Source organism: Trematomus bernacchii, unplaced genomic scaffold (genome assembly GCF_902827165.1).
Source record: "Trematomus bernacchii unplaced genomic scaffold, fTreBer1.1, whole genome shotgun sequence".
In the NCBI taxonomy this organism is placed as follows: Eukaryota; Metazoa; Chordata; class Actinopteri; order Perciformes; family Nototheniidae; genus Trematomus; species Trematomus bernacchii.
Genome location: NW_022987851.1, coordinates 10,762,939 through 10,782,543, shown reverse-complemented (window position 1 = coordinate 10,782,543; position 19,605 = coordinate 10,762,939). Strand labels below are relative to the sequence as shown.

General features: G+C 39.0%; 1 protein-coding gene across 2 annotated transcripts in view; it reads left to right on the top strand.

Annotated features, from left to right (window-relative positions):
* The window catches only part of igsf9ba (immunoglobulin superfamily, member 9Ba), a 69,315-nt gene that overhangs the window by 4,485 nt on the left and 45,225 nt on the right, over window positions 1-19,605 (top strand). For both annotated transcript variants that reach the window (XR_004554525.1, XM_034113334.1), the window contains exons 2-3: window positions 8,905-9,102; window positions 14,734-14,880. Coding sequence is in view for 1 of the 2 variants with exons in the window: in XM_034113334.1 (XP_033969225.1) it covers window positions 8,905-9,102; window positions 14,734-14,880 (345 nt within the window). In the remaining variant the exon portion in view is untranslated. The remainder of the gene's footprint in view (window positions 1-8,904; window positions 9,103-14,733; window positions 14,881-19,605) is intronic.

The window sequence follows — 19,605 nt, the reverse complement described above, 5'->3', positions numbered from 1 at the left end:
AGAAAAAACAAACCTAACAAATGGCTCCAGAAAATGTATTTATTTTTGATAAGTTGAGTAGTTTACTTTGTTTTCTGGGAATCTATTTAAAACCACTGAATAACTCGGAAGAGTTCAGGTAAATGGACGGTCACAGAAGTTTTATTTTTACCAAGTTCCCATAGGGGAGGCAGCATATGGTCAGGGAGACTCGAGGTAGAAGTCAACGATGACTTGGCAACAAATCAAGGTGAGGCAAGAGGGACGCTGATGGCAATGTTGAAGTTATTAAATGTCATTGGCAAGTGTCTGGGAGTGGTTTATTTGAAGGACTATTTTCAGCTTGAGTCACTGATGGCAGCCTGACTTCTCTTAGGTCCTGTGCTGGGACTTGGTATGTTTTAAGTGTTTGTTGAACTGGCTTCTGGCCAGACGGTATTCATCTGTAATTCCCTTCTCGTGAGCACGCTCCTTGATGTTTCACAGGAGCTCCCTCATGAACCGTTGCTTGGCACACTTGTTCTTGTTGCTTGGATTCTTTTGAAGGTGAGGTTCTTCAATGACAGAGGTATATAGAAGCAGGCATTTGTGAAAGTGTCAAACCTGCCACTCACAAATCTGAAGCCTCCCAGTAGCACCAGGCGGTGTCTGAAAGCCCTCCTACTGTCTCTGGAGTCCAGATTCAGATGGTGGTTCAGATAGACTAGTGCTGTCTTCACTTCCTGTCTGTATGTTGGAGCTGTCTGGGACGCTGTGTGAGGCTGCTTTTCATGAGATAGCTCATGAAATGTTTTGACAGCAGTGTTTTAATTTGTTTAACATCTAAAGTGCATTGAAGAGTTTTAATAATATCGGCCAATTTGGTGATGTTATACGATCTGAAGGCTTTGTTGTATTTGTTAAAAGCCTAATAGAGTCTATTGGAACTGCCATTTTATAATATAATCTTTGGATTAGATGCACTCTTTGTGAAGAGCAATATTAAGTGATATATGTGAATTGAATGAAGTTAAAATCTTTCAATACATGTCAAGTCGTTTTGCCCTGAGCATCTATAAGAATCAATTAATTGTAGGAATTGTAATTATAGGTATATCGAACAAAGTAATTGTAAATCAGGCTTAAAATATAGTCATGGCTTTAAAGAGTAGCGTACTCAAGTATTTTCTTCACCGAAACATCCCAAAAGATAAAACTCAAGGTCACTGTGAAGTGTTTAGGTCACTTGAGCTGCAACCATCAAGACCGAGATTTGAATCTGCACAGACAGAGCGATATCGCCGACTCTGTCATTTAAATTCGTGACGCAGATTATGATTTTCATTTAAGGACTGTTTGTCAAACAAACAAGACGATGATATCTACTCACTGACAATAAACCAACTATAAAGTGAGAAAAACATTTAATAAATCATTGTATTTCGTATAACATTACTGTTTGCCCTGACCCCAGATGTATATAAAAGGACTAGTTTAATATTATTAAAAATATAGTTATTAGCTGTAAAAATGTAGCTTAGCTTAGCATAAAGATGGGAAAGAGATGGAGACGGATAGCTTTTGTCTGTCGGATGTTAACAAAGTATTTTGGTGATGTTTCTGTTTTCACCTATCTAGTTGTTTTTGCCATCAAAGTATGTGCCTGACCAATGCTTTACATGTCTGCAAAGCCGCTCATAAATCATGTCCTTCTTTAATCCAACCAGTAAATAATTTCACCACAACTTCATTTTTCCTATTCATATTTTTTCACTGCTGTACTTTCTTGCTCACAATCATAAGCGTAAAGCTTAGTAATGAGCTTAGGAGAGGGCCTGTGCTCAAGCTGTGGATGGCAGACACTCAGAACTGGGCATGTGCCAGCTCTTTCTGGTGCTGCCCCCTCCCCCCCCCTCTCTTCCTCCCTCAGCCAGTCCAGTCCCAGTGGAGTCTCCTTTCAAACAAAGCCTGCAGCATTCTGGGAAAGCCAGTTTTTTTTAGATCTTGTGGTTCTGGTTGGACAAACGGTTCTCCCAGCCACTATATCATAATTTCTCTGAAAGTATCTAGTGCTGATGATGAGAATATAAGTAAATATGATGATGGGTTGTTGCTCTTACTGCAGGTCCTGTTATGTGTTCTCTAAAGTAAAGTCTATTTGTCGAAACATGCAGCTGGAAAAAATGAATGTGTGTGGACCTGCGATTAATCAGGAAGTCAAGCGATAAATGAACTTAATGACTAAAGAGGGAATTCCATTGATTTTAACTGAGAGAAAAAACAATAGTCAATGGTCCAGCATAATATAATTCAAGTAATGTTCAATTTCCAGAGATCATGATTCAAATGATGAAGTTTTATTTTGAAGTTTACACTACAGATATTATTTTTCATTCATGGCATGTATTGGACATTTTCACTATTTTAATTTCTCCCGGTGTGGTATAATTCACTCAACTGATCCCACATGAATTAATAGAAATTAAATGATCATTTCCACTCTTCTGTAATTTATAGGGTACACATATTTGAAAACACTTTGAAGTTAAATATAACACAATAAGAAGTGACATACAGAGATGCCTCATATTCCAAATCATGATGTATTATATCATAGTGATGTAGTACTGTATTCAGAACGTATATGTACTCATTTAGTCTTTCTTAAAAAAAACAACATAAGGTTTGCTAGACCAATTCCATCTTCAATTAAGAACACATTTAAAGCATCTGAAAGGAATTTTTCACTTCTGAATAAAGCATGTCTTTCATCTGTTTGAGGAAACACATCCATGCATCTGCCCAAGAAGCACTTATTTCTAGAGATAAGTGTTGAATCCACACTGAGCACACTCATGTGGCTCAGAACTGCAGCTCGAGTGTTTGTATGAGAGTCACAGAGAGAGGAAGTGAGAGAGGGGGAGTGAGCGAACGGGAATTATATGGAAGTGGATACGTTTATTAGAACTTATATGGAGCAGCTCACATACAATATAGGAGCTCTGCGTTTCTGTGGATTTATTTATTCTCACTATTACACATGATTTGTTGACGCTGAATCCATCGCGGTCTCATAACCCACTGTAATTGGTTAAGAAATGCACTAATAAGTGTTTAGCAGCAGCATGCCTCTTTGTGTAATTATTATAAAACACCTTGGCTTATGCGTTTATAACTCATCTTAAAAATGACTTAATCATGGTTGCACTGAATACTTCTTTTGACTTACAGCTGTTGCCAAACATGTCCCATAACAAGCATGTATGGCAGTGCAGCGCTCAACAATGTTGGTTCGCCCTTTGTGTCTTTGGCAAGCCAAGCCGTTTCACACATCTCTCTCTCCTCGGTGTGTTGGAGCAGGTGTCAGCACATCCTTTGCATCCCTGACTGAGCATTGCTTGTCTGAAAGGGGGAACTTTGCCATTAAATAGAACTCGATAATGAAGAGATCAAATCCATCTTGGATTTTCCCTATACAAATGTCAAAGTAGAGACACTCGTTTTCTTGTCTGCTGAAAACAAGCCTATGGACTGGAAAAATACCCTTTGGCCTTATCTTGCAAGTTTATAGTCATGTTTAGAGACAGCGTTCCTTTGGAGAAGAGTAGTGAAGACATACACTTGAACCTGTAGCCTGTCTGAATATCTGGACAACCAATAAACAGATTCTTATAAAGAGAAATCATTGTGAGCAAGTTAATAAAAGCAGAATGTGAGAGAAAAGATCTCCCCAAAGGTTCAATATATAGGATTGCAACAATAACACTCTATAAACCAGCAAAGGCCTGGTGAGTTTAAGGATTCATGAAGAGACCTCAACAATATATAATTGTGTGACCAGCAGGCCGAGCCCGGCTGACCTCTGCCTGAGCATTGGGAACCCTGCGGTGCCGCGGAAGGTGCCCTGAGGCCCTTTCAGTTATAAATATACACACACATAGACACACAGACACACAGACATCCATTTGTGTCTCCTCCATAACCACTATGTTATTGTTGTCATCATTCAATAGAGATAAAAACACTTAATATAATCAACAAATTACAATCACATGTTTTATTATGAATAAAGGTGAGATTTAATAAACCCTTGGTGAAATTCACAATGATTGTGATGTATGAATGCATCCATAATCCAATTATATAGTTTTAAAATGAGCCATTGTGCAACAATTTTTGTACTTTTAAGTATATTTTGATAACAAATGTTGAACTTTTCTGCAAACAATTTGAATGTAGCGCTTTTACTTTAGTTTACTAACAGAGTATTTCTACACTGTTCTCAGTACTATGATTACTTCTGCCACCACTTGATCCTATAGAAGATTATCCATTGCTGTAGATCAAACTAGCATAAGCAGTTTGACTTAGCACATCCTCAAACATCGATAGAAGTAAAATAAGACCTACACATTAATGTTGCAATACTCCACTTTTACTTATTCTGACGGTGTGGTATTGCTTATTTTACTTCAGTAAAGGATCTGAATACCACACACACACACGCACACACACACACAGGCTTTTCTCTGATGTGACCTTCAGCACATGCAGGCTGGCATTCAATTACCGCCCTGTCAGTGGCCCATCCAGCCAGTGGCTGTACGTCCTTGAGAGTCTCTCTCCAGCCTCGGTCCAGTCTATATTCCATTACATCCTCCACATCGGGAGCTCTGTCCGGCATAAAGCAGCGCTCACATCCTCAACACTGTGAGGGCACACACACAGCATGATGTATCCTTTTCAAAATCTCTAACTGCAGTGAGCAATGGTTATTCTCGCTCATACTCTGAATCAAATCCGAGCAGGAAGTAAATATTAGATTTAAGTTTTTATCGGGTGAGATATTGTGTTGGTGTAAAAAAAGAAAGAAACCCTAGCCGAGAAAAATCTAGCACTGCTCGTCTGAAATAGTTTTTCATTGATCTCCCTCGCTTTTTATGTTTTCGCAATATTGTTCAGTCTGTTATTGGACGTCATTGCTGTCCAAAAATGTTGCTAGGATCCGCTTGATTATCGCCCAAAATGTCCTTCAGGGTCTTTTTGACTGTATTGACCTGTGATCATTACTGAAAGGGAAAGTAGGAGAGCCATCTTTATTCAATGTTACAAGGTGAAAGCTCAGAGTTGAATCTCCTGCTGCTTGTGTCCCTTCTCTGTTCTGCTGCGATGATTCATGTCTGCACAGATATTGATTGACCTCAAACAGATATCTCTCATTTGTTTATAATTTTCTTACATCACATTGTGTGTATCAGTACATTTGTCTTGGCTGCTACTCTGAGTTCTTAATGCTTTCTTTTGACATTTGGACTCTGCTAATATTTAAGATGTATCTTGTAAAGCAAAACCCCTGTTGGTTATGTGCTCTATAAATAAAGATTATTATTAATATTCACCAAGTGAGCTGTTACAAAAGCAAAGCTCTCACTGGAACTGTAATGTTAAGTGGATTCTTTGGTGACAGCTTTGATAATCAGATAATAACATTTTTTAAAACAACCCACCTAATACTCTTTTTTTTTTTTTATTCCAGCCTCTAATGCGAAGATTTGCTAGTTTTCATTTTTATCTCTATTTTCTTTTTTAACCTGAGACACAAACTAAATGGTTAAATGTATTGTCTCATTATTGTACTTGAAAGCACACATTCTGGTTGAGCCGAATAATTGATTTAGAAATAAAACAACCATGATCAATCTAATATAAGAACTAGATTTGACAAAGGCCAATCCAATTTTGAATGTTTAGTTGACCTTTGACTTTTGAGTGGATTAATAAAGATTTGTGTGCCTTTTTAGATTTATGGGAGCTGAGGTGAAGGTTAGATGGATTATTTCCATTATTATGATTTCTCAATTACTATTTGGTCTGAAGGTTTTACTATCAGAGATGTTTATGTAGCTTCTTTATACTTTGACTTTCTTGAACACTTATTTATGGTTTCTTATAGGCCCATGAGGTCTTATATATAAGACAGTAATATTTATAAAATAAAAGATATTCATAAGATGCTGAATTGATATAGTATGAAGAAAAATGTATGTTACATTAATTGGAATTATTTGCTTTTTTAGACTTATTTATTTTGGTAAACTACCTGATAGTTTCACTTCTCAAAACTTAAAATATGAGACATTTTTAACAAACTTGTATATGACTATATGATTTTAGACTGTGTGACCAAACCTGCCTGCTTAAAAAAAACATTTACAGGCAGTTTTCAGTCTTTTCTGACATCCTTTAGACTAAACTATAAATCTAGAAAATAATCACACTATAATAATCAAACTGGCTGTGGCACTGCCTGGTTAACCTATTAAACAATGAAGAATGTATTTTGCTTTTGTACATGAACTGGCTGCCGCGGAGGAAGATTTATCTGACAGCTGACTGAATTGTTAGCCTTCAGGAATTCATGATCATAGCAGTAAATCCACTCTGTGCAGAGTATAGATACATAAAACATATTGCTCTCCTGGATTTATTAGCCGTCTGATTTATGCAGATCTTACTCAACAGATTTCCACCTCTGTATTTGGAGGGCTTCAGCTTCAGATTACATTTACAGTGCCAAAGCAATCATTAATTGCTATCATCTCTTAACTGTATTGATCCCTTTTATATCTACAGTCCTGTTTAGTTAGAACATCTTAAGCATGGACGCTTGTATCACGTTTATGAGTTGTTGAGAGCATAAATAATTCCCTTGAAAAATCCACCATAAGCCCTTCGGGGTCACCGTGTCTTCATTTAGGAAATTAGAAAGGCAAAAGCGGTGACCAAACCTCTGCTGATTGTCTACTCATGAAGATCCTATAAAGGCATTGGAGAATTATTAGCACCTCCAATATATTATCTCAAGTCTTAAAAGTCTGTTCTCTGTTCAAGACGTGCTCCCACTGCCACCCAGATCTAAATATAATGCCAGCCAGGAACCTGAGCCTCTAAACTTCTGCAACCTGAAGCGTCTGCAGAAAAACACAATGGATTAATGCACAGTTGTGCCACATGGTGTGACCCTGTGCCACATGTCAAGTGACTCTACTTACTCTACCAAACAATGTGTCCAGTGTGTTTCATTCAGGGAGCCTGATCTCTGCTTCCTTCTGAAAGCCTTTGAGCACGAGTAAAGACAAAAGACACTCGTAAAGGCTTTGCCATAATGTCTTATTCAACACCTTTGGTCAGGTACGCACGTGTGTGTTTCCCTGAACATTTACAACAGTTGTTCAAACATTGTTTTAAGACACCCACAATGAGGATTCACTGATTATAATGTTATAAATGTGCTCAGGGGTGAGTTTTGAGTGTTTTTCAAGCCTGAAAGGATAGGTGTAGCAGATTCTTGATTATTTGTTGCTTATTACTGTACGGGACAGGTTTCCTCAGAAGTGTATTAAAAGGCTGCAGGGCAGAGCATCATCTTTCTGCAACAATCAACTCCCCTCTCGTTCAGTCTCAGCAGTCTTTATGCTTGTTGACACCCTACACTGTGCTTCATCAAACACTGCCTCCCCCTCAGTTTCATCTTAATGAAAAATGCTGCTTTATTACCACCATGATTTAGACACTCCAAATTAGTACATGAAGTTACAGTAGAGGCACAGCCTCTGTGGCTTGTAGTTGTCAATCAGCTCCCTTATGAGATCTCTTACATGTACAGCATTTACATTGTATTTGTTGATGCATTTGTTATTTTAATATTTGTGGTTATTTTGTTTGATATAGTATGGTAATTAGGCTCAGGTTCAATGAGTCATGCACATCAGCTTCATTTGCTAGGTTTTGCTCATTAGAGCTCAGAGTGGCATAGCCTAACTTTGTCATTTCTAGGCAAAGAGGCAAAATAGCAAGGTATATTCCAGGTCTGAGGGCCTTAACTGGCAGACCACATCTCCACTTAAAAAGCGGCATTTGATTAAAATTGCTCTGTTTCCATCCAAAATCTGTGCTTGCTGAAATGAATAAAGTGGATTAACTTTATCGCAGGATAATGCAGATTAAACTGGTAAACACAATCTCTAAGTGATGCATATGGCCTGCAGGGCTGGAGTTAAAGCTTTATTTTTCAGCCAGAAGAACTGGGTGAACATATTTGGGTTTTAATTGCAGTGTACACAGCTGAAAAAGCGCAGATCATACCATTTCCATACGACAGTAGCAAAACATCATTACAGACTAGTGCTGCTTGAGCCAATAATACCTCCAGGTCCCAACGTGTGCTCTTCTTGTAAAAATGTGCCCTGCTAATGCAAATGATGCTGCTAATGAAAGCGTTAAGTTATTCAGCTGGTGTTTCTCCGGAGTGATACGTCAGCATGTCTCTTGATCCCCGAAGCGATTTTTTTTTCTTCCCCCCCTGGGCGTGAGCTGAAGCCATGCTTGCTCTGACGGTGGAGATACAGCCGGTTCAATGAAAGCGGGGGTGGCAGCTGGAGAAAATCCATTCCCAGAGTGAGAGTTCTGCTGAGGCAGGTATGCCGACCTTTCAGTCATCTGATAGGTCAACGCTCGGCAGCGTGCCTGGACATCGGTGGCTAATCGCCAGGCCTGGTGGTGCTCATAGTAAAGCTTATCTGAGCAGCAGCCAGCGATGATCAATGGGATCCCTCGGCAGCTCATTTATAGTACAGTATGGCACAGCCACAAAGTTCACCAACAGATGAAGGTGACAGATGACCATGGGGTCTACCATGTGCATGTTCAAAGTTTCTGAAGCAAAATGTAGTTGTAATCCATTGTGCAGTAGTTGGCTCAATTGCCTTTGAATGACACCCAATCATTGCTTCTCAATTAGTCTTGAATGACTTGGGTTCAATGAGATGTTGTTGCTTAGCGTGCAGAAGAATATGCTGGCCTCTTGCGCTTTAGCACGTCAGACCACAGCCCTGATGAGATAACCTCTAATTTTCTTGTTTGTGGTAAACTTCTTGTTCGTCCCAGGTGCCCACGGAGTGAGAGAGGAGCCCCGGTTTGTGACGGCGCGCGCCGGAGAGAGCGTGATCCTGGGGTGTGACGTGTCCCCTCCCCTGGACGGCCAGCAGCCCCCCTATGTGGTGGAGTGGTTCAAGTTTGGAGTGCCTATTCCCTTCTTCATCAACTTCCGCTTCTACCCTCCTCATGTGGATCCAGAGTACACTGGTAAGACAACTGTTGACATGGTAAAGATAAAGGAAAGTCATCTTGAGACATTATGAAAAGTTCTATCTGTAACAGATTCAGTTTAAAACTTTTAAATTAGGCAGCATCAGGATCACAATCTCTTTAGTTGCCAAGCCCAGCAATGACAGAGATATTTGAGTTGTTTGCCCAATCGTCAACTATGTGCTGCAGTTTCATGATACACGCTGTTAAGCAGAGACCATAAAATAGGTCATTGTAATATTCTGAAGTGCATTTCACCATTAGTGAAAGATGATGGCTTAAAGATATACTTTACGGATTTAAAGGAATAATTTGACATTTTGAGAAATATGCTTTTTCATATTTTCTTTTCGCTAAGAGAAGTTTGATATTACTTTTATGTCTATACTGTAAATATAAAGCTATAGTTAGCAGGATAGCCTAGCTAAGCATTAACAGTGGAAACAGTTGGAACAATCTAGCCTGGCTCGGAGATCTTTTTGTTAAATCCATACAAAAAATCAAAGTGTAAACAAGACATCTCATAGTTTTATGGTGGGTTAGGTAAAATGTGTTAATTGGTGCGTAACCTGAAAACTTCCCCCATAGTTTTGAGTAGTTATATTGTAGTAGTAGAGTATGAAGTCTCAACACATGAATGAGTCCATCACACTGATGGATATAGTGATATACAACTCGAAAGACATAAGCTTTTGCTTTAATATACAATAATTCTGGAAACATTTCTGTGATGATAGAGCATATAGATTTTGCTGCTGCAGATCCAATTATAAGCTGGCTGAGAGCAGAGCCTATCTGACAACCAGTTAAATATATTGCAGGGCAAATGCGTTCTGTGAATGTACCTCCAAATCCTCCGAAGACTGACTACAATTGTGGTGTATTTTCCCTCAGAATGATACTTTAGCTCTAAGTTTAAGGCATGGTGCAGTACACTGAGGCCTTTACATACTAAAACAAAGACTTGGCCCCCTTTGTAAAGCGTTCTGGTTCTTGAAGTGCAATTCGTTCTGTTCTAACACAGCATTCGGGGCTGTGCAGGGGCATCTGCTGTCTCTGAGTGCATAGGGGGAAATAACTGTGTCTCAGCAATTTACGACTGCATTGTAGCCCACATACATTATCACACTCTAGTGACAATGCAGCACAGCGCACACATACAGTATATGAAAACGAATAACTGTATGTCCAGTACAGGGGTTATCAAAGAAGCTATAAACCGACAAATTAATGGCAGCCTCCAAAATTATCGTTAAACTGCATCAATACCTCTTTTAAACAGGTTTAACAAAAACTGATCATTATAGCCTTCCCAACAGGCAGAGTTTTTGTTTTAGATGGCATTAGTTTTATCTGAATTTACCTAATAAATATGCAACTGAATATATCATAATGTACTGTGTCCCTATTTAAAAAGGCTACACATGGTGCAACATTTTCTGTGTAGCTGTTAAACCAAAATAATGATATAAAAGATGCTATAAACTGTCTTGCTGAGCTGAAGGGAACTTTCTTAGTTGTTGATAACCCTTCATGTGTCGTAGAAATGAGTAAACCCTTTAACATTCAATCCATTATTTATGTAGAAATATTGATAACAGCAGTTTTAAAATTAGCATAACAATAGTTATTTGATATTCCTGCCTTTCATCACATCATAGAGCTTTAAAATGTTCCTCTCCTGGTTTAAACATGATATCTGCCGTACTACTTGTATTAGGAAATTGGTTCTACATCCTGATGTTGCTTCTGCATCTTTGACAAGATGGCGAGCTGTCACAATGGGGTCAGAATCATCCCCTCCTGTTCCCACCTCTTTACCAAGTGCCTGACCTGGTAATATGCTGTGAATCAAAGGCAAGGCATGGCTTGTTGAAAGGCAGAAGGATTCATCTCTCTTCTGTGAGTGTCCTAAATACGGACATTACAGATCTTTCAGCTGGGTTAGAAAACAGTGTGAATAACATTACTGTAGGTTGATTGAAACTCCTCCCTGTGGGATTCTCTTAAAGCAGGGTCATCAGTGCAGAGAAGACTAATGGCAGTGACTCACTGTCTGGGGAACCCTCCTTTCTGTTTTGTGGTGGCTACTGTAGATCTTGCAGCCGCTGGAGCGTTTCATTGCTTACTTTAACCTCCTGACCAGCGGCAGGGTATGAACGGCCGGCACTTTTCAGACAGCATCTCACTCTACTGTGCTCGCTCTGGCTCTAAAGGGACTCTGCCATGTGGCGTCAAGTCCACTGCTGAGGAATTACCAGTGAACAGATGCAACATGAATATGGCCAGTCTCATTACATAGATTAAAGTTGGGTCTGGGGATTGCATGTGCACGGCAACAGTGTGATAACAACACTGGACATGATGAGATGCTCTTTGGGTCTGTGCAGTCTCAGAGTTCATTTCGGCTATTTTCATGAACTCTTATCACATAATATGAATACAATTGGTGGGTAGACTGCTACCAAAACAGAGTATATATATATATATATATATATATATATCTATATCTATGAACGCTGCATTTACAGTAAGGACAAATCCAAATATTTCCCTTTGATTGTAGTGCCATTTAATCCATCTATGGGTCAATCGTTTTGTCTGGGTCAGTAAGCATTTACATCACTTTATGTTCTTGCAAATGATTGATAAACCAACAGTATATTCATATTCTTTTTTTATTTTAGATTAATCATTACAACTATGTATTTTCCATGTGATTTGCTGCTAACATGAGAACATGTGCAGATATCCTTCTAGACTCAAATCTATTCTGCCAGTTTGTCCCGCAGCTATACGGGAAATAACAGCATTAAAAAACATCTTTATTTGTGCCCTCTCGTGCAATAACACAATCAATAATTCAGATGTGAAGCATGTGAAATGTTAGTGTTGGATTGGCCCGCTTTGGGACAAGCTGACAACTAAATCATATCTCTCTACAACGATAATATGGATTTATAAATTATATAAAAATCAACAGTGTCAGGAGCACACCTTTTCCTGCATGTACAGTAAGATACTGCCTCAATCACTCATCACTATCTAAGAAAACCCCATTATTATCTGTTATTCACTTAAATTAGCTGATTTAAAAAAATCCTTACACTAAAGAAATGTAATGACATCCAAAAGCGTATTTAGGCCATTAATTTGTTGTGAGTACAAAAGGCTAGCTTTGCATTTAAAATGTTTGAATAATGCAGGAAAGCTCCCAAGCCGGAACAATGGAAGATGGTTCTTTCCCATGTGAAATGTATGGGGCTTTATAGTGCACTAAAAAAATCCACACAATGGAACAGAAGAAGTAGTGTTAACAGCATGTGCTTAATTTCTACTAACAATCCCGCAATGACATCTTTCCAATAAAGATATGATAATTACAATCCCAAAATGCAACACCTGTCACAAATAAGGCATTATGCTCATGTTTCATAAGAGTCCAACATTTTAAGTCTTCGCCTTGCCTGGACCACGGCAATCTTCAAATATTGTTCTCATCTACACACCTCTGAAATGTGTGACTGACTGCATATTGCCCGATTGTCCACAGACAAATAGACGGTATTCAAAACACACCGACTCGTGAAAATAATACCAGCAACCCACTTTGCTCTGCTCATTGCTATTATTTTATCACTGCTCTTTGGGATTTAAAGTTGTATTTTGTTGTCCTCCAGACTGTGTCTCTTTGGATCTTTTGTTTTTCCTCTTCAAAGTTTCCTGACAGAGCTTGTGATGTGATATTGTGTGTTTTCACAGTAGACAGAACCCTGTGTATGCCCGGGGGGGCCGTCCTGACGTGGATACAGTACTGTGTTAACTCTGTTTACAGCAGCACCCTATCACTGTTTGACAAATGGGAGCTGAGGTTGATCCCTACCATTCACGCCACCACCCTCCCCACTCAGCACTTCAATGCCCAAGCAAAAATAGACTTGACTTTTTCAAGACAAGCTACCTTTTTACTGCAAGACTGCAAACCCTTCTCTCTTCCTCTTTGCTGCATCGATTTTCTGCTAACAAAACCCCCATCAGTTTTCTACCCCAACTATGGCAGCTGTCCCAGGGTTGGGCTATTCATTTATTGCATTTACATACAGCGCTGGTAGAGCAATTCAGCCCATCCTCACTGTCAATACATCTGCCTGACAGTTGGAAGTATCAGGAAAGAGTGCTTACAGAACATCTACACATCAAAGTTTGGAAAAATGCTCTATCTGCGAACACTCGTCAGACGGCAGAAGAGAGTGTTTTAGTGTGTCGGGCTGTCGGAGGCAGCCATGTGAGCAGCGGGCTGGAGGCTTGAAGAAAGACAGCTTAGCAGCTGAAGATTTCACCATGCCTGGTTTCCTGAACTTCTCTCATCCCTTGTGATTTCATCCTTTTAGAATTCCAATTTATCCTCAGCCTTGAAGAGTAAAAGCGGCCGGGATGGAGAAGTTTTATAAGAAATAGATGATTTCTTTGAGGTGGAAATCTGGTCTTTTCCCACTGTGTCAAATACTTTAAATTTGTTTTAGCTCGAGGTATAACCTAAAAAGTTTTATACATTTAGGTTTAAATATGGAAATATTGAATTGGTTAAAGATCAAACATTTGAGGAATACATTTATTCACTTACTTGCTGTTAGATTGATGAGAAGATCAATAGCACTTTTAAGTCTGTTAGTTAAATATGAAGTAGCTGAGGCCAGTAGATGGTTTTTAGTACCACTAAGGCCAAATGAGGTACAAAAACTTAATGTTAATAAAATTAGATTTTTGCCGAGCTAAGATGAAGGTCTCCTGGCAATTCATTTTTTTATTCTAATTCTGACTTTTGGATTGAGCCGTGTTAGTGATTTTCCACTAAAAACAGTCTTAATATCTGAGCTAACCAATTTCCTGGCTGTAGCCTTGTTTCATATATACCGTATAAATATAAGAGTGGTATTGATTTTCTCTATCCACTCATGGCAAAAAAGCAAATCATTTCCCAAAATATCAACTGATTTGATTTGTTGTGTTAATAATCCTTTGAGTTTGATGTTTAAAGAGTCTTCATGGTCTTTATATCCGTTTCCTGCAACAGTCAAGCTGATGGAAGGCGGTAAATTGCCCTTTAGGTATAAGATGGGGATAGGGTTGTCTGTCTCTGTTAACTCATGCCTTCCATCGAGTGCTTGGAAAGGCACCAGACTGCTGTACTCCCTGAGCAGGAATGAGAACAAATGTCTTTATCCCACCCGACTTGAACTTCTCTGAGGCCTGGAAAATAGGCTTGTGAATGTGCTTATTATAATAAAGGGGAGTTCAAAGTCTGAGTTTTTAGAGTCCTTGCAGAGAAAAAAGGAAAAGCAAGTAGCAGAGATTATACAATGTTGCATTTAATCCTAATAACGTTCAGTACAGTCAGTGGAACATATTTATTTATTCTTCTATCCATGTAAAAATCTAAAGTGTTCTTTCACACCATAACTTAGAGGCTACTTTTAATGCAAACCATTGCATCAGAAATCTATTTCATGCTGTAAGAAGCAATGCTTAAAGCTGGGAGTTCAAATGGAGAAGCATACCCTCGTTGAGAGCGTGCAGATGTTTTTAAAAAGCATAAAAACATGAATTATGTTTCTTTTCCGTCTCCAGGTAGAGCCTCTCTGCATGGGAAGGCTTCCCTACAGATCGACCCAGTGCGCTCCGATGACCAGGGCTGGTACGAGTGCAGGGTCCTGATGCTGGAGCAACAGTACGACACCTTCCACAACGGCAGCTGGGTGCACCTCACAGTCAATGGTGAGTCACCTACACACTCTGTGAACTGTTAACGTATGTGTTTGTACATTTCAACGGAAAAAATAGAAAACCTGCGTCATACACTCGGGCGTCATACTGTATATAAAAAAGAACATCAGATTTTCTTGGAAAATATGGTTATATTTTATCGAGGACATCTTTTTTATTTGAAAAGTACAAGCACAGGTAAAAGTAGTCAACACTCTGATGAGCTTATGAATATTATAACTATCCAGCCATTGCATGAATCATGATGAATATTGTATACATATGTTCAGTACATACTGAAAATGTACTTATTTTTAAGTTGTCTTTGTTGCATTATGTAACATTTAATTGTTAAATGTAGTAATTATTTTAATTCAGTTTTTGAAAGTAAATACAAATAATTATTTATTAAATAATTATTTATTAAATAATTATTTGTCCGCCTGGTCCGCAGGTTATCTATTATTTTTTTTGTCCTCAAATAATTATTTATTAAATAATTATTAATTATATATTATATAATACATAAATAATAAATAATTATTTGTCTACGTATCCATTAATCGGCCGTCAGGAAAGTACTCAAATGTTGATTGACTGATGAATATTTAGTGTATCCTTTTTCAAATACAAATTCCTCTAGAATAACTGGATTTTTACTAAAGCTTCATGCACAATAATGCACAACTTTCTAGTCTTTCTTAAAATAAAAAAAACTAATCATAAACTCACACTTCTTGACTCACTGGTCCCGTTTACTGCTGGACACAGATTAGTATTTGCTCTGCTTTTTTAGCAGTCACATAAAAAGAAAACACAATTACAGACTGTTTTAGATCATCCCTGCTGCTCCTTATCAAAAGGCCTTGGTGTAAAGAAGGAATGAGAGGCTGGTTAGAGGAGAATTGATTGTGGCCTGTTTAAGGCGGTTCCGGCAGGGATCGTCTGTGATAGTCTGAGAGCTATCAAACTGATGACCAGGCGGAAAAAAAATCTGCACCTTTGCATTTCCCAGGAATACCCTAGTGGCTCAGAGAATCCTTTGTGAAGTGTGTCCTCACATGGTTGCAGAGCACCAGAGACTACAGAGACAAGACACCTTGTGTTTTATTTTTTTAAGCCTGTATCTGCTTCATGTGAGGAATGCATTTGAAACGGATATAAAGCTGTTTTGCAGAAGATGAGTAAATGCATGATGCAGCAAAGGTGCAGTAAAGTAAATGCATGTAGTACACGTTGTCTCAATGTATTATTTGGATTTCTTAGTTGGCATTTTCTGGTTAAAATGAACGGGTTAACATTGGCTAAACAGGCAAAAACTGTTCAAGCCAAAAGCGGTGATTTCTTGTGTTAATTAATCTTCACAGGTCTCTAACTTCAGAGCGCTGTAATCCTCTGTGTTATTAGAGAGAGACTGTCAAAGTCTTTCACATGTATATTTTTGGCACTGTGCGAAACTCATGCATATTCAATTGATCATGCATATGTTTTACAATGGTTGCAATTCTTATACCTGAATAATGATTACAACTTACTTTATGCTAAATAGTGGGTAAAAAAAACATTTGTAAAGTCCGATGCACTGCATAATCACTTTAGAAGGAAAAATGCTGACGTGTATGAATGGTTATTATCAATGCAGAACATAATGTTTTATTTTTGTATGTGTTTGTGTGTTAGTACAGCACACACACTGCAGATTACTTTCAGCACAGTGTTCTGTGTGCAGCGCATTAGATCAACATTGACATGAGAGCGTCTCATTGTGTGTGTTTGTATGCAGCTAAATGAGATCTCTGTCTGTTGAAGTTGAAGAGTGAATAGTTCACACTCTGCCGTCACCTGCACACTCTCGTGATGTGGTGTTTAGGAACGTCTGTGGGCGTGCATGTGTGTGGGTGTGTGTGTATCAATGTCTTGTTGTGTAGGTATACTGAATCTCTGTAGCTTTCCTCATCAGTATTCATTCTTGACTTCGACTGCTCCCTCCCTCTTCTCCTGCGTTGCTCTACTGTCAGGCTTTTCAACAGAAACTGAGCTCTTTGGGCTGTAGCAGAACTAATAATGAATATTCCTAAATGTCATATATGTGGCATATTAAGTGATGCCATTTTACATGATCTCATGTGTCTAACTGTAGAGTTACAGTTAGCATGCACAGCATACTTCAAGGTGTTTCACTGGTACAAATGTTTAGTTTGTCTTGGGATCATATTTGATGTTAAACACAGACATTTATGGAGACATCAAGAACAGCAGTTTAGATATCCAAAAAGGGATTTCATATGAAGACTTTATGTTCCTGCTGTAAGCTAAATGGGTGTCTGTTAGGGAAGCAGGTGCCATTTTCGTCTGGCCTCAACACACAGACACTAAGGGCACCCATTTCCTTTGGCTGTTGGTATTTGCATACACTCCTCCTTTGAGTTCCTGTTGCTGCTGGCCTTAACTTCCTGCCAAGCGGACAGGGAATTGGTGCCCACTCAGTGGCAGGTGTCAGATGGCAAGGCCTTGTGCCCGAAAAAAGACACTAAGGCCACTCTCTTTCTCTCTCACCGCCCCCCATCTCTTCCTTAGCTCCTCTCTGTAGTCGTGTCTCCTCTGTCCTTCCTTTCTCTTTTAAGCATCAGCAAGCTTTTGAGGATTAGAAAAAACATCAGCGCAGCGTTTTCAAATGATTTAACCATTAACAATGAAACATAAGAAAACCCTGTTCTGTTTAGTGATGGACTGGCATTTAGAACCCATTTGGTTGACCCAATTGGGGCCTAAATGCCAGCTCATCTGTGCACCAGCTCCATGTATTCCCCATGTGTGTCGGCCCTTGTCAGTCACTAATAGCCCCAGCATGGCCACAAATGGTGACCTTGTGATAAACCATCCTCAGGCAGATATGGGATCCAACGATTGAGATTTAATTTATAGTTGTTTTTTTTTCACAATAGTGCTCAAATGGACCCAAGTGTCAGCCAAATAGAGAACCATGTGTTGGACAAATGGTCAAATGCAGTATTTATACTTATATATAATATATTTCTACTTGTCCAAAATTATTGGTTGGCGTCCACTTTGTAATTTTCCATGTCTGTCAGCTAAATGGCGGCAAAAATGTAAGGCTCAGATGTCATCATCTGTGACACTGTGACCATTTCAAAACACAAAAATGTAATGTAGTCTAATCCCACCATAAAGTAAAGGTGAGTACCTTGAGTGTGCTAAAATTAAACAAGAGGTGGAAAGTCTCCTTGAGGGCGTCTTCCTTCTCTCTTCAACAGTTTACGGAGACACACCATACAGTATGTTTGAGGTTTATGATGTGAAATCAATTAAACATGTGCACGTTATGTAGCCATATTCTCGTAGGAGTAGAGACAAGAAAAGATAGACAAAGCAAGGTAATGAAATGATGCAGACAGTTTTATTGAGCAAATACCTTGTGACTGTTCGTGTTGAGAGAACTGTCCGAACTGTGCGTCTTAGAGTAGCATCCAGGCCACCTGCTGATGAGCTGTGTGGTCTACCAAGAAGAACAGTGGGAGTGCAGGAACTTCCAGCATCTTGTCATGTATATAATTGATGAAGATTGCTGCAGTAAGTAGGGCGAGAATGCAATGTTTTTTTTGTAGAGCAACTCCCAGGTTTCTCTGCCACGTTGACACTTTCTCTGTAACAAGCTGTACCTGAAGGTGGGAAACAAAGTCCCAGGATGTACCTGCTGTTGTCCCCACCACGTATGCTAAAATGTCCTATTAAGTGATGCTTAATCCCTTGAGAAACACTAAACTAGGTTTAGAATGAATAACAGCACAGTGGTGGACTTACTAAGTACTTTAGTCAGGCAACAAAGTACCAATAGCACTGTGTAAAAAGTCCACTCACTTACAGCTGACTTAATTAATAGCACTGAATTAAAAGTCAAAGTCAGCGTATGATTCTGGGGTATTTCCTAAATATGACCCATGCATTTTCCTCAAGCAGCAACCAACAAGCAGCAGCCGCACTGCTAACTCAAAGGAAAATTAAAGAATGACTCAAGACCATCTCATATAAGAAACACGCTCAGGTTTTTCGGCACATAACTAAATGTGCATGCTACAAAAAGAAACAAATGTTCTAAAAACAACACTAAATGACAATACTGTATAAAAGAAATGCTATGTGTTATAATTTATCTGTTTCCTGGTGGGTTTTGCAATGTCAATGTAATGTTCATAACACTGACAAAGTGTTAGTGTAAACTTCCCAAAGTATTTTTTTGCTAGCACCATGTGGGACCATCACAGGCACAGTAATTATAATGAATTAATATGTTTTCATGCATGAAATCCTAAACTGCACTTGTAGGCATGTTAATGAAGACTTGTCAAATCTACCTTAGAATAAATCAAGTATCTTCAAAATAAAAGCACAAACTCACAGTGAGGCAAGGTTGCCGGTTGATAATGATGCATCATGATCCGTTTATTGTAGCTGTTGACCCGTCAACTGCATGAGCAAGCGATGCATAAACCAGTCAGGCATTTTATCTCCATTAATCTACTGTATCATCTAATGTAATGAGTGCTGGAGAGTGAGAGGGCAGTATGGACAGGCAGATGTCTAAACGTGCTAATTGGGCGATTTGTTTACTCCATGCCAGGTGCTTGTGTGCAGTCTGAGGCATGGCAGCACTACCAGCGGCAAGCGGTGACCCACTTGTATATCTGTGCCTTTTTCCTCTTTAACTAAACACTGTGC